General features: G+C 34.6%; 2 protein-coding genes across 2 annotated transcripts; one reads left to right on the forward strand and one right to left on the reverse strand.

The window, feature by feature from the left end:
* Positions 1 to 65: 65 nt before the first annotated feature.
* Positions 66 to 4,035, forward strand: LOC114162241 (uncharacterized). The gene is made up of 2 exons (XM_028046069.2): positions 66 to 3,003; positions 3,366 to 4,035. Exons 1-2 carry the CDS (start codon positions 198 to 200, stop codon positions 3,827 to 3,829), a joined length of 3,270 nt encoding a protein of 1,089 aa, XP_027901870.1. The 5' UTR covers positions 66 to 197; the 3' UTR covers positions 3,830 to 4,035.
* A 3,158-nt stretch (positions 4,036 to 7,193) lies between these two features.
* LOC114162650 (Thioredoxin superfamily protein) lies at positions 7,194 to 10,037 on the reverse strand. Its single transcript, XM_028046607.2, has 10 exons — positions 9,693 to 10,037; positions 9,508 to 9,573; positions 8,976 to 9,056; positions 8,835 to 8,888; positions 8,685 to 8,753; positions 8,136 to 8,198; positions 7,930 to 8,012; positions 7,774 to 7,839; positions 7,597 to 7,679; positions 7,194 to 7,505 (listed from the first exon to the last, which is right to left on the reverse strand). The coding sequence occupies exons 1-9, from the start codon at positions 9,921 to 9,923 to the stop codon at positions 7,637 to 7,639; spliced, it is 756 nt and encodes a 251-aa protein (XP_027902408.1). The 5' UTR covers positions 9,924 to 10,037; the 3' UTR covers positions 7,194 to 7,505; positions 7,597 to 7,636.
* Positions 10,038 to 13,884: the final 3,847 nt, after the last annotated feature.

Raw genomic sequence — 13,884 nt, forward strand, 5'->3', positions numbered from 1 at the left:
TGCTGTAAATTCACCACAAATATAAAAGTGAAGCAGTGTTTAAAGAGTAAGGAACGGTCTACATCTTCATCAGTAAACTTAAATGGAGATAAGAGACTTTCAATGTCCAACCATGGTGCAAAAGAGGGCATAGTAACTTAGAGACTAGTGCTGCTATGTTTGGATGAGATACAACAGTAGCAGAACACCACCTCATCATGTCAAGAAATGCATTAACTCTTTTTATCTTGTTTCTTAATATCTCCTTGTGTCCTTCCATCTCTGCTCTGAACCAGGAAGGCCTCTCTCTACTGTCATGGCTTTCAACATTTAACTCCTCCAACTCTGTCTCTGCCTTCTCTTCATGGGATCCAACAGACCAAGATCCTTGCACATGGGATTACATAACATGTTCCAAAGAAGGGTTTGTGTCAGAGATCATAATAACATCCATAGATATGCGTAGCAGCTTCCCAACGCAGGTCCTTTCTTTTGGCCACCTCACCACTCTTGTGATCTCAAATGGGAATCTCACGGGTGAGATTCCAGGTTCAGTGGGAAACTTGTCCTCCTTGGTCACTTTGGATCTTAGCTTCAATGCTTTGTCAGGAAGCATTCCAGAAGAAATAGGAATGCTAGCCAAGCTGCAGTTGTTATTGTTGAATTCCAATTCCTTGAAGGGTGGAATTCCAACTACAATTGGAAACTGTTCAAAGCTTCAGCATCTGGCACTTTACGACAACCAGCTATCTGGAATGATACCTGGAGAAATAGGGCAGTTGAGTAATCTGGAAACTCTTAGAGCAGGAGGAAATCCAGGTATTCATGGAGAAATTCCAATGCAGATATCAGACTGCAAGGCCCTTGTTTTTCTGGGACTTGCAGTTACTGGGGTTTCTGGGGAGATTCCACCGAGTATAGGGGAGCTTAAAAATCTCAAGACACTTTCAGTCTACACGGCGCATCTCTCAGGTCATATCCCAGCAGAGATTCAGAACTGCTCAGCCTTGGAGGATTTGTTTCTGTATGAAAACCAGCTTTCTGGAAACATTCCTTATGAATTGGGCTCCATGCAAAACCTGAGGAGGGTGTTGCTGTGGCAGAACAATTTAACTGGGACCATTCCGGAAAGTCTTGGTAACTGCACAAATCTCAAGGTTATAGATTTCTCTTTGAATTCTCTGGAGGGTCAGATACCTGGGACTCTCAGTAATCTACTCTTTCTGGAGGAGTTTCTTTTGTCTGATAATAGTATTTATGGCGAAATACCTTCCTATGTTGGCAACTTTTCCAGGCTAAAGCAACTTGAATTGGACAACAACAAATTCTCCGGGCAGATTCCACCTGTTATGGGACAACTGAAGGAACTCACCCTCTTTTATGCTTGGCAGAATCAACTGAATGGAAGTATACCAACAGAACTTTCCAACTGTGATAAACTTGAAGCACTTGATCTTTCGCACAATTTCCTCACTGGCTCTATTCCAAGTGCACTCTTTCATCTGGGGAATTTGACTCAGTTGTTGCTGATATCAAACAGACTTTCAGGTCAAATTCCAGCTGATATTGGCAGTTGCACTAGTTTGATCAGGTTACGGCTGGGATCAAATAACTTTACTGGTCAAATTCCACCAGAAATAGGTCATTTAAGAAGTTTGAGCTTTCTTGAATTGTCAAATAATCTACTCAGTGGAGATATTCCCTCTGAGATAGGTAACTGTGCTCATCTAGAATTGCTTGACTTGCACTGCAATGTGCTGGAAGGAAGCATTCCTTCCTCGTTGAAATTCCTAGTTGGTCTCAATGTGTTAGATCTTTCTGCAAACAGAATAACGGGAAGCATTCCGGAGGATTTGGGCAAACTGAAATCTCTAAATAAGTTTATTTTAAGTGGAAACCTTATCTCTGGTGTGATCCCAGGGACACTGGGGCAGTGTAAGGATTTGCAGTTGCTGGATATAAGTAACAATAGGATCACTGGTTCTATTCCAGATGAGATTGGTCATTTGCAAGGATTAGATATCCTCTTGAACTTGAGTTGGAATTCACTTAGTGGCCCCATTCCAGGGACCTTCTCAAATCTCTCAAAACTATCCATCTTGGACCTCTCTCACAACAAGCTCACAGGTACACTCACTGTATTGGTTAGTCTTGACAATCTTGTGTCTTTAAATGTCTCCTATAATAGCTTTTCTGGTACTCTTCCTGATACGAAGTTCTTCCGGGATCTACCCTCCGCTGCATTTGCTGGTAACCCTGACCTTTGCATCAGCAAATGTTATACAAGTGAAAATGGCCAGGGCTTCAACAAGTCAATAAGAAATGTTATTGTCTACACTTTCCTTGGGGTTGTTTTAACTTCTGTTTTTGTCACTTGTGGAGTAATTTTAGCTCTCCGTATTCATGGGGGAAACTTTGGCAGGAATTTTGATAGTGATGAAATGGAATGGGCTTTCACTCCATTCCAGAAAGTCAACTTCTCCATTGATGACATTTTAACAAAGTTGTCAGAATCAAACATTGTCGGAAAGGGTTGCTCAGGAATTGTTTATCGCGTAGAGACTCCTATGAAACAGATTATTGCAGTGAAGAAACTATGGCCAATAAAGAAGGAAGAGCCACAAGAGAGAGATCTGTTTACTGCAGAAGTTCAGACCCTTGGATCAATAAGACACAAGAATATAGTGAGACTTTTAGGTTGCTGTGACAATGGAAGAACTAGATTGCTCTTGTTTGATTACATATGTAATGGAAGTTTGTTCGGACTGCTTCATGAAAAGAGATTGTTCTTGGATTGGGATGCGAGGTATAAGATCATACTGGGAGCAGCTCATGGTTTAGAATATCTTCATCACGATTGTATCCCTCCAATCGTACACAGGGATATTAAGGCTAACAACATCTTAGTAGGTCCACAATTTGAAGCCTTTCTTGCAGATTTTGGCCTTGCAAAGCTCGTGAGTTCCTCAGAGTGTTCAGGGGCCTCTCATACAGTTGCAGGTTCTTATGGATACATTGCTCCTGGTGAGTATAAAAGTTTTTGTCATTCTAAAACAGAAGTTCCGTTTAAGAAAACTCAGTCCTACATCATTGTTTTGTCAAAAAGTCATTAAAAAAATCACTGCCTTTCTATTCTTTAAGACATTCCTTTACTCTCTCTTTTGGTACATTAAAAAAAACCTGCGCGTGCACACTTTAAGACATTGATTTTTTATTTTAAAATTAGGTTGTTCTTTCCATAATAGTTCCTGAAACCGTATTAGAATTAAGAGCTATATCCTACTTTAATCTTCTTTTATTCTTGTTTCGTATTTTTGTCCATTTTGGGTCATTATCCCAATGGATTGTGACTGCTGACTAATCACCTATTATCTCTCAAACTGCAGAATATGGATACAGTTTAAGGATCACAGAAAAGAGTGATGTATACAGTTTCGGTGTTGTACTTCTTGAGGTCTTAACGGGGATGGAACCAACTGATAACAGTATTCCAGAGGGTGCCCACATTGTCACATGGGTTAGCAACGAAATACGAGAGAAAAGAAGGGAATTTACATCCATCCTTGATCAGCAACTAGTATTGCAGAGTGGAACAAAAACCTCTGAGATGCTTCAAGTTCTAGGAGTGGCTCTCCTCTGTGTGAATCCATCACCAGAAGAAAGGCCTACTATGAAAGACGTAACAGCAATGCTCAAGGAGATCAGGCTTGAAAATGATGACTTCGAAAAACCAAATTTTCTCCATAAAGGCATGGTTGTGAATCCAAAAGCAGCAGTTCACTGTTCAAGTTTCTCCAGATCATGTGAACCATTAATAATAGAATCAACATCTTCTTCTTCTTCTTCTTAGCCACCAATTTGATTACTAGATTTGTTAATTTTTTTTTCAAGTGACAAATTATTTGTATAGATTAGTATTATATGGATTTGGATCCTTCTCTTTAGGAGATATGATGTTGTTAGAAAGAGAAAGGCACAAAACATAATTGGTGGATGGATTCTACAACCACGGTGGTAATTGTTTAATAAAAACTATGCCTCTCTCTATTCAACAAAGACCACATGTCGATATCTTTTTACTCAAGAGCAATATGTTATCTTATGGCAATTCCTCACTACACAATTATGTTCTTTCTGTAGATAAACTCGAGTTAAAAACAAGTGAGATAACGCCAGAAACTTGCATTTCAATGAGAATAGAAGAGCGTTGTTGCAATAAAGTATCAAACTGTTGCTTGTATTGCACTAAAATCCATGAAGAAAATGGTGTAGGACTAGTCCCTCTCACACAATCTAAGAACCTGCTTTTGCCGACAACAGTGGCAGAAGTAAACAAATTAATAGTGGTACCGTGGCTCAGAGCTTTGGTTCAATTAACCTTGCTAATAATGACTTGTTAGAGAAGGGGCCTTAGCATACGAACAAAGCTTTCAAGGGACTGGAGAGATGGGCCATTGAAAAGCAAGAGTTGACAGTGCCTTCTTTCCTGGCATAAACCTCTAAAGCGCAAAATTATAGAGAAGAGAAGCACCTGGACCACAAGCCTTCATAAATGTTCCCACCAATTATTTATGTATAGATAGAGATAGCTCGTGCCCATGTCAGTGAAAAGAAGTCCTTGCTTTTATTCATGTGATAGGTGACCATCCTTGGCCCACACATAGTTTCATACATCTTATCTGCATGCCTGGTTACAAACCAAGCAATTAACTACTAGTTTTCCCTTACAACACTAAACTCTGTAATCAGATATTTAATATATCTAGTTATTTTGCCCAGTAACAAAATACTGTACGTAGTTCAGTTTATGTAGAACAGCATTTCATTTGTACCTTATATACTTGAGGAAATATAGAACTGCGTGCATCAGCAACAAAGAGAACAAATGGAGCACAATAAACCACGTTTGGAGGAAACAAAAACAGGAGACAAAGATGAATCTATTCAAGAGGACAGCACGGAGTAACTACTGGTGTTTTTGTTTCTTACAAACACAAACACATATAAATTAACCCTACTGGTGTCAGGAGAAGAGCTGAAGAACTAGAAAACAGTCAAATGATGTAATAATGACTATAGTTCGAATTCAAGGGACTTTCAGAAGTTAAGGTGTGAATGCTTCTAAACAAAATTTCTGGTTTTGTTCAAGTGCCCTAATGGGGCAGTGGGAACAGCCAATGATGTTCGTTTCATGTTTGCATAATATTGGACATTAATTATTTAAAAAAAATATATAATGGTAGATTAATTAATATTTCATACTAAACTACATTAGAAAATATAAAATAGGTGTTAAATAGTAGAAGTCTATGATTTTTTTTTTCTTATTCTTTTGGAGCATGGTTTGTTTTTTTTTTTTTTTATCAAAATTCTGAACAAAATCATTAAAACTTGTTTGGATTTAAATATACATTTCTATAAAAACTGATTTGGATTTATTGAAGTAGTATGAAACTGTTCTGAACCAGAAATCAATTTTAAAAATCAGTTATAAGTGTTATTTTATGTGAGCTTAGGTTTTTGAAATAAAGAAGTGTAAATTTCATTTTAAGAAATGTAATTTATACAATACTTCATGTAATATAACAACATTTTTATGCGCATATCTTCTTCCTCATGTTTATTACTTATTATAATGAAGAGAGATAAAAACACAAAAAGAATAAATCGTACAAAGGAAAGCATTTTCTCTCTAATTTTATTGTGTTTGAACTTAAAAATAGGAAATATGCAAAAAGAAAGAAAGATGAAAGAGTTTGTGAATTCAATTCTTCAATTAATATTTAAAAATTATAAGGTTGGATTAATAAGTTCATAATAGAAGACATAAGAGATCTTGAGTTTTTCTCCTCTATGGATAAAAAATTGTGGTTAATATATATATATATATATATATATATATATATATATATATATATATATATATATATATATATAACATTTTCTCTTTCACCCTTGTACATCTACTGCACATTACAAATTACAGGTTTAGAGATGTCTGTTTTGTGTTTCATCCACTCCATTTCAAGGTAAAAATAGGACATTCACAGAAAGAAAAGAAGAAAAGGTAGGAAAAAACAGCAGTAGACATGGCACGTGAAAGTCATTCTCTATTTTCCTCCACTTACAATACAACCATAGAAATAGGGTGCAAGAATTTAGGAAAGTCCACAAAACGTAGAAGTAAAGGTTTTGTTCACTAGAAAAGTCTATACGAATGGATTATCATTCCCATATTAGTGTTATTTTATTTGATTTTTTAGATTTTATATAGTGATATTTATTTTTATAAAGTTTTATTTTGTTAGCAAGTTAATTCCGTTAATTCTATAATAATAATTCTGTTAAAGTATGTTTCTCTCTCTCTCTCCCAGTTTTTGTAGACATTTTTCTTTCAGTTTTGTTTAACAACCATTATCATCTAAATTAAAAATGTAAGAAGATAAAATTACTAAAGTATTTTCGTCCTTAGAAAATACAAACAGCAGCACTAATAACAGATTCCTACATAAAAAGTAACTTACTATAAAGAAAACCTTAAAAACTTAATTACCACTATAATTGTTTTAATAATCAATCATATCTTTTCGTGAATTTCATCACAAATCTTTCTGTGCTAAAATAATAACAGCAGATATAGAGATATTAATTATAGGTAAAGTGTTTCGGGTACAGGTGACAAATAGACAATGCTTGATCAATAAAAAAAGGTGGAAGCAAGGGTAGTGGAGTGTGATAGTACAAGTAAATAATTGTAGATAAAACACAAGGAGCAGAATATCTTGGTACTTTTTTGGGGTCCATAACTTGGTACTTTAAAGTTACTTCGTTTACCTGTTTCGCCTCATTAAAACGGTTAAGCAATTTACATTGAAAGAACTGGACCATGTTATGATGGTCTTCAGCAACCGCAACACTTGGAAACTGGAAAGTATCAATTATAAGACAAATCACACGGACACCCCATCATGATTTCTCAATTATGCGTCCCAGAAAGAGAGGCCAAACATGAGATGAAATGATATTAATGAAGTTTACTTTGGTTCTATGAGTATACTTTTAGAGTTTTATTGTCCTATATTATTAATGCAAAAAATAAATAAAAAGCTAATATTATTATACATTACAGTGTAAATAATCCATTTCAAGTTCTACATATTAAAAATGAGAAAACATGTTAAGCATTACAGTATAAAACAGTATGACATCACAGATTGTTGTGTAAGTGGATATATAGTACATGGACATTGTACCCTTAGAAAATATCATAAATAGCTTATAACAAAAGAAAATATGATTGTATTTCCAGGAGGATTGCAAAACAAATTTCATGACATTATTACAATTATAACATAAGATACAAAGAACAATGACACCCGAACCTCGTGCGATCAAATGGTGTTTCAATATTTTGATCAGCTCAATGTAGCACACAACTTCAGTGAGATAGCAGTATCCATAAGAACCACAAATGACACCATTTCCTTGAATGCCACACTTACCAAAATTCTAGGTGGAGAGGAACACTGAGAAAACAATAAGCAGGTGTAAGATTGTAATATGGTTTGTGACATTACATAAAACATAGAAAAGCCTGAAAAAGAAACTTTAACTCACTGAATAGTATCTTTTGAACAGGATAATTACGGTTTATCGATCAAAACTTCTTCCCTGGGTGCCACTTTATGCTGCATCCAACACTTTATACAAGTAGAAAAACAACGTAAATGTAACATAGGCCTAAGCTTGAAAGACTCTCAAACAATTTAAAGGACAACAATATGTAGAAAGTACCTGGGCTTTTGCACTGATGGTACCGGTTGGCCACTAAGAACACGATCTATTGCCAAGCCCAAGTCTCTTTATATAGAAATATAAATGGTTACTACTGCCAAGAAATAAAAAATGTTTGAACAATTGTTCAATGGTAATTCAATATAAGAAACCAACCTTCCAGTGACTGGTACATTATTACTTGGCCGTGAATCATCAAATTGGCCATGATAAACCAGCTCAAATGGCCTTCGACCAGCCTGTTATTAATTTATAGAAATATGATATATACACTGACACTTGAGGGTTTAGTTTAACCCCTAATCAAATCATGCTGATCAATGTGCAGTACAATGAATAATGATGGTTGTAATTGTAATTGCCTTTTTGAAAAGGAAAAATTCTGGGGTACAAACAGCTCCAAAATCCCGTGCAACATCCTGCGACTGCATAAAAAAAATTCATCAAATATCAGTGTTTAACCACATTCCAGATAAAGCTTCTATTCAATTTGAGTCATTGCTATCAGAAAAGACTTTCCAGTTTTAATATAAATATGCTATAGTGATCTGGAAAATGCAGAACTTTTAAGACATTCTGAATTGAACATATGGATAATAATAATAAATTATTGACATTTCAATATGTGGTTCTGATATTCACATCATAAAAATACGTACATTAGTTTGTGAATTAAATAATTCAATAAAAACAAAAAATTGATTGACCTCCTTTTTCTAGATGGTCTTAGGTTTTAATGGCAGAGTTTGGATAACTGTTTAATATTATTTTAAGTAGTTGGTTATTTAGGTTCATCATCCCAGTATCAACATGATATTCACCACTGCTTTACATGGAAAAAGATCATGTCATTAACTGTAGGCTAAAGGAGTCCAACTCAGATAATGTTACTGAAGAATGTAAAAGCATACCTCATCATATAGGTATGGAAAAGGATATTTAAACAGTTTAGCATCTTCTGCCATGAATTCTGGACCATCCTGTGAGGCACAATTCCAAGTTGCACAAGTCATTCAATACTTTCAATGTAGCTTTATTCCAGGATATGAAGTTACTAGAACCTGGGGGTGTGTGGCTACGGAATTTGAAGATATAGCAACTACAGCAAGTCCTTTCTGTACAAAGAGGAAAGAATATTCTTATAACATATTTTACTTGTGAAGAAAGTAGTATGTTTCTTCCCGGGTAATTGATTTGACTACCTCCATAAAGAATTTTGTAAGCTTTACAATGTCTTTTTTCAGGTGCTTAACGAATGGACAGTGGTTGCATAGAAACATAACCTGCATGACCGCAAAAAATAGGAGGATGAGCAGGGTCTTACTTTGCCTATTGTCACTACTTTAACAACTAGAGAATATCGAAATGTCACCAAATTAAGAACTAGAGAAAGGTCTTAATTTATGCATCGTAATTCATAAGGAAGAACAACCATAACACTTCACAAAATTTTAGCCACGAAAATGGTTTCCCTCAATTTCTTTTAGCTTGTACGAACGAAGACATAAGCATCCCATAAGCAAAAAGGGAATTACTTACTTGCAACTATTATTCTGCAATATCTACTTTAATACAAAAGTTGCATGAAAATGCTAACACTTGGACAGTTAAATAAACTCTTCCCAATTATATATTAAAGACTCCAAACATAACATAAGAATGAACAATCAATGAAGTGAGAAAAACAAACAAAGTTGACAAAAGGCAGAAAAAATGAAGATAGTGGCATCTTACCAGTAGAGCTGGATATGCTTCAAAATCTTCTAATGTCCAAACCTTCCCAGTAAGGGGCTCCGGAAGCTAATACAATTTCAATCCATCCAAAATAAATAAATAAATCATATAATAATTACTCCATTCCATGTTCCCCAAAGAAAACAAAAACTAAAAAAAAATGGTGCAGAGGGGAAGGTAAAAACCTCGAATTCCGGTGCCCTGAATCCCAAGGTAACACCTTTGGACTCGGTTCTAGAAGCCCGAACAAAGAATGTTGTTGGGGATAGATTTTTTCTGCGTTGCAAGCGTAGGGGATGAAAACCCAGGTTTGGAACAGAGCATGCTTGTGATAATGAGAAGGCAGTTGCAGAAGAACCAAACTGCACAAAAGGTGACCCAACAGAAAATATGTTCGGTCTCAGTCTCAATGCCATTGCTGTGTTACTCTTACTCCAACATTCACCTCAACCTCAATTCTCCATCATCATCATCATCAATATCGTCCTCTTCTTTCGTCACCCCTTCGTTCTTTTCTGGTCTTCGTTATTCCACACTCATAATGGGCCTTTATTGTAATGGGTCATCACTGAAACCCAATTAGAAGGGCCATTATATAAAATAAATAAATTATGGGGGCTTCTTCCTGCACCTCCAATAATTTCTCCTGTACTCCTAAAATCTACTTTAATTCTATCTTTGTCCATGGTTAAAATTTGAGTTAATGCTTTTTACCGCAGTGCACCCCCAAAATTTCGTGCCTCACCGTACTGCACCCCCAAAAGCAGATTCTCTGCACTCTCTGCACCCCTTGCACATGGAATCTCTTTGACCTTTATTTTATGCACTCTCTGCGCAGCACTCTCTGCACCCCCTCCACACACTCTTCATCCCCTTCTCCTTCTTCTCCCTCTTCTCCCACACAACACCACCCACCTTCTCCCTCTTCTCCCACACAACAACACCCACGCCATCCTTTTCTCTTCTCCACACACCATTGTTCTCCCCAGCGTCGTCGGCAAGCGCGTTTCTTCTCTTCCCGCCGGTTCTCCATTTTTCACGGTACGTGTGTATGTTGATTTTAATTGATTTTAGTTGTAGCTTTGAATGTTGTTGTTTTGTCTTAAACCTGTTTCGAAAATAATGTGGAAGGTGGGTTGTGTTGATGTCTGTGTATTTGAGAGAGGGTTTTCGAGTTTTTTTTTTTATTTAGGAAACGGATTATGGAATCCGTTTCCCCTGCTTTTTGTTTTTTTTTTCTAAACGGATTGTGGAATCCGTTTGGGTTATTTTTTTTTTTAGGAAACGGATTTTGTAATCCGTTTCCTTTTTATTTATTTTTTTTCAAAAACGGATTGTGAAATCCGTTTGGTAACTTTTTTTTTGTTTTTTTGCTAAACGGATTGTGGAATCCGTTTGGGTAATTTTTTACGACCTCTTCATCGCTGGCTTATCAGATTACTATTTGCATCCTTTTTCTGCACTTTTCATATTTTATATCTTTTGAAAAATTAAATAACTATTAATTTAAAGAATGTCAATAAATATTGAGGTTAAAAGAAATTAAGATTTTGGTAGAACAAAAAATAAGAAAAAAAATGCATTAATTATAGTTAGTAAGAAAAAAATGTAAAAAAGAAAAGTAAGAAAAAAAAATCAAGTAACAATTTCTTTCTACGTAGTGTTCTTTCTCTGCAGTGGCAACGAGACATGTAAGCTTATTATGTATTTGTTAGGTGGTGTATTTAGTAATCACGGATGCATAAAGCAAAAGAATCCGTTTCCTTTTTATTTATTTTTTCAAAAACGGATTGTGAAATCCGTTTGGTAACTTTTTTTTTTGGAAACGGATTGTGGATTCCGTTTCCTTTTTTTTTTCAAAAAAATTTGTTTTTTTTTTTTGGAAACGGATTGTGGAATCCGTTTCGTGTTTATGAAACGGATTCTGTAATCCGTTTCATAAAAAAATTTGCAAATTTTTTATGAAACGGATTACATAATCCGTTTCATACACTGTGAAACGGATTCCGTAATCCGTTTCATAAAAAAAATTGCAATTTTTTTTATGAAATGAATCACGGAATCCGTTTCACAGTGTTATGAAACGGATTCTGTAATCCGTTTCCCATAAATTTTGATTTTTTTGGAGAAACAGCTTTTGTATTCCGTTTGGTAAAAGTTTGAAACGCGTTATATAGTTTATGAAACGGAAAACAAATTCCGTTTCACTTCACAAGCAAACAGAAAAAAAACTTTAGCTAGTAAGAAGCTGGTAAGAAGGCTAACCTGGATGGGAAAAGACAACGCAGTTAACCAAAACGACCTTCTTTCAAACAACCACCAATCAAATAACCTTCGATCACAATAAACACAATGCTAAAGACAACGACAGAATAAAAAACATTCCTTAAAAAAAATGTGATACAAACCAGAGGGACCACCACTGACAATGAACGAATGAATGAAGGTTAGAAAATCTCAGGGACCACGAACCACACAGAAGAGAATGAGAGCAAGAAAGCACCAGACAAGAAACGAAACGCAACGCGAGCACAAAATAGTTGGGGGTGTAGGAGGTTGGTGACGCAGTAAATTTCCTAACGACTTTCACCCACTCTGATAAATAAGGGTATAAGAGTCTTTTTTGAGGGTACAGAAGAAGTGTTGGAGGTGCAGGGAGAAGACCCCTAAATTATTGGGCTAAAAAACTTGCCTGTGTGTAGATTGGACTCCTGTTGTTGCTGCTTGATATCTTGTTTCTTTCTGGATCTAAAAAGGGACTTCTCGTTGCACTCCAATTTTTTTTTTTAGAACTCTCAAAAATTACTCTTTTATTCTTACTTACTTTTACCTACCTTGGTGGTGGAACATAATTAAAAAAAATTTACTGCGGTGCTACTATTATTTTGCTTTTTACTTTTGAGAGTCTGCACCTCCAACACTTCAAAGGATGTCAGATTATACTGTGGATCTCGACATCAATAACCTACTTTTTTTTTCATTTCATATGTAATTTTTTTTGATAAAATTTATGATTCTTAAATTCAAGTAAAGATCGTATAATATGTATAAAAATTAATATATTGGTTTTATGATTTTTTTTTCATTTATTTGAGTATGTTTTCATTAAAAAAAAATTAAAAAATGAGGGTAATTAAAAAATACATTGCGAATGTTAACATCCACAATACAAATTCAACGGATGTCAGGTTATGTTGCGGATGTTGACATCCGCAACATACTTTTATTTTTTCTTTTCATATGTAATTTTTTTGGATAAAATTTATGATCCATAAATTCTAATAAAAATTGTATAATATGTATAAAGATTAATATAGTGGTTTGATAATTTTTTTTCCTTTATTTGAATATGTTTTCATTAAAAAAAAAAACATGGGTAATTAAAAAATACATTGTGGAATGTCGACATCCGCAATACAATTTTACAGATGTTAGATTATGTTACAGATGTCGACATTCGTAACATATTTTTTTTATATGTACTTTTTTTAGATAAAATTTATGATCCATGTAAAAATTATATAATATATATAAAGATTAATATAGTATTTGATAATTTGCTTTCATTTATTTGAGTATATTTTTATTAAAAAATGGGGATAATTAGAAAATGTATTACGAAGGTTGACCTCCGCAATACAATTTTAATAAATGTGATGTTATATCTAAATTTAATGAGTAAAATCATATTTAACCATCCAATAAATTAAATTAGATGTAGAATATTCATGGCTCATGTCACAACAACCACATACGTTGCATACGTTGGGGGGAAAAGAACATAAATTAGGTACTAGTACAGAAAAGAGGGAACCAGTTTAGTTGGGACTTCGGAACTCTTACTGAAAATTCTAATAAAGTTATAAACTCAATTGGGTTCATAATTTCTGCCGACAACAATAAATTATGATTTGCTTTTGGCAGAGAAACTGTTATTTTTTGTTTGTAAACTACAATGTAGACACACTTCCATTATTTAGGACTCATCTGATTTTAGTATAAGTACTACACAAATGTTGTTTCAAAAGATCAAACATCATTTTGAAGATGATTAGCAGCGTGACAATGCCAAGTGTTCTCTAACAGGAAAATGTTGGCTTAAAAAATTTAATTATTTGATCAAATTAGAAATTTTCCATGGCTTCAGGAGTTTACTTAAGAGAGAAAATTTAATACATTAATTATATTGGATAGAATCTCTAATTAATTTCAAATTGGTTCGATCCATTATCAGTTTCTCGTGAAACATATTCTGAAATAGTTTGTGTGGATTGGATTCCGGTCCTTAATTATTAATTGATATTTTTTATTTAAAAACTAAGACGAAACTTATGTCGTCTTCCAATGGGTTGTGTTGAGTGTTAAATAAATGAGCAA

Source organism: Vigna unguiculata, chromosome 9 (assembly GCF_037176805.1).
Source record: "Vigna unguiculata cultivar grain cowpea cultivar isolate G323 ecotype 2 chromosome 9, ASM3717680v1, whole genome shotgun sequence".
NCBI classification, from domain to species: Eukaryota; Viridiplantae; Streptophyta; class Magnoliopsida; order Fabales; family Fabaceae; genus Vigna; species Vigna unguiculata.

Coding starts and splice junctions, on each gene's coding strand:
- LOC114162241 (XM_028046069.2), top strand. CDS start 198: ATGTCAAGAAATGCATTAACTCTTTTTATCTTGTTTCTTAATATCTCC. Junction 3,004..3,365: donor TTATGGATACATTGCTCCTG/GTGAGTATAAAA, acceptor CTCAAACTGCAG/AATATGGATACAGTTTAAGG.
- LOC114162650 (XM_028046607.2), bottom strand. CDS start 9,923: ATGGCATTGAGACTGAGACCGAACATATTTTCTGTTGGGTCACCTTTT. Junction 9,574..9,692: donor TCAGGGCACCGGAATTCGAG/GTTTTTACCTTC, acceptor AAATTGTATTAG/CTTCCGGAGCCCCTTACTGG. Junction 8,199..8,684: donor TTCCATACCTATATGATGAG/GTATGCTTTTAC, acceptor TTTTTTATGCAG/TCGCAGGATGTTGCACGGGA.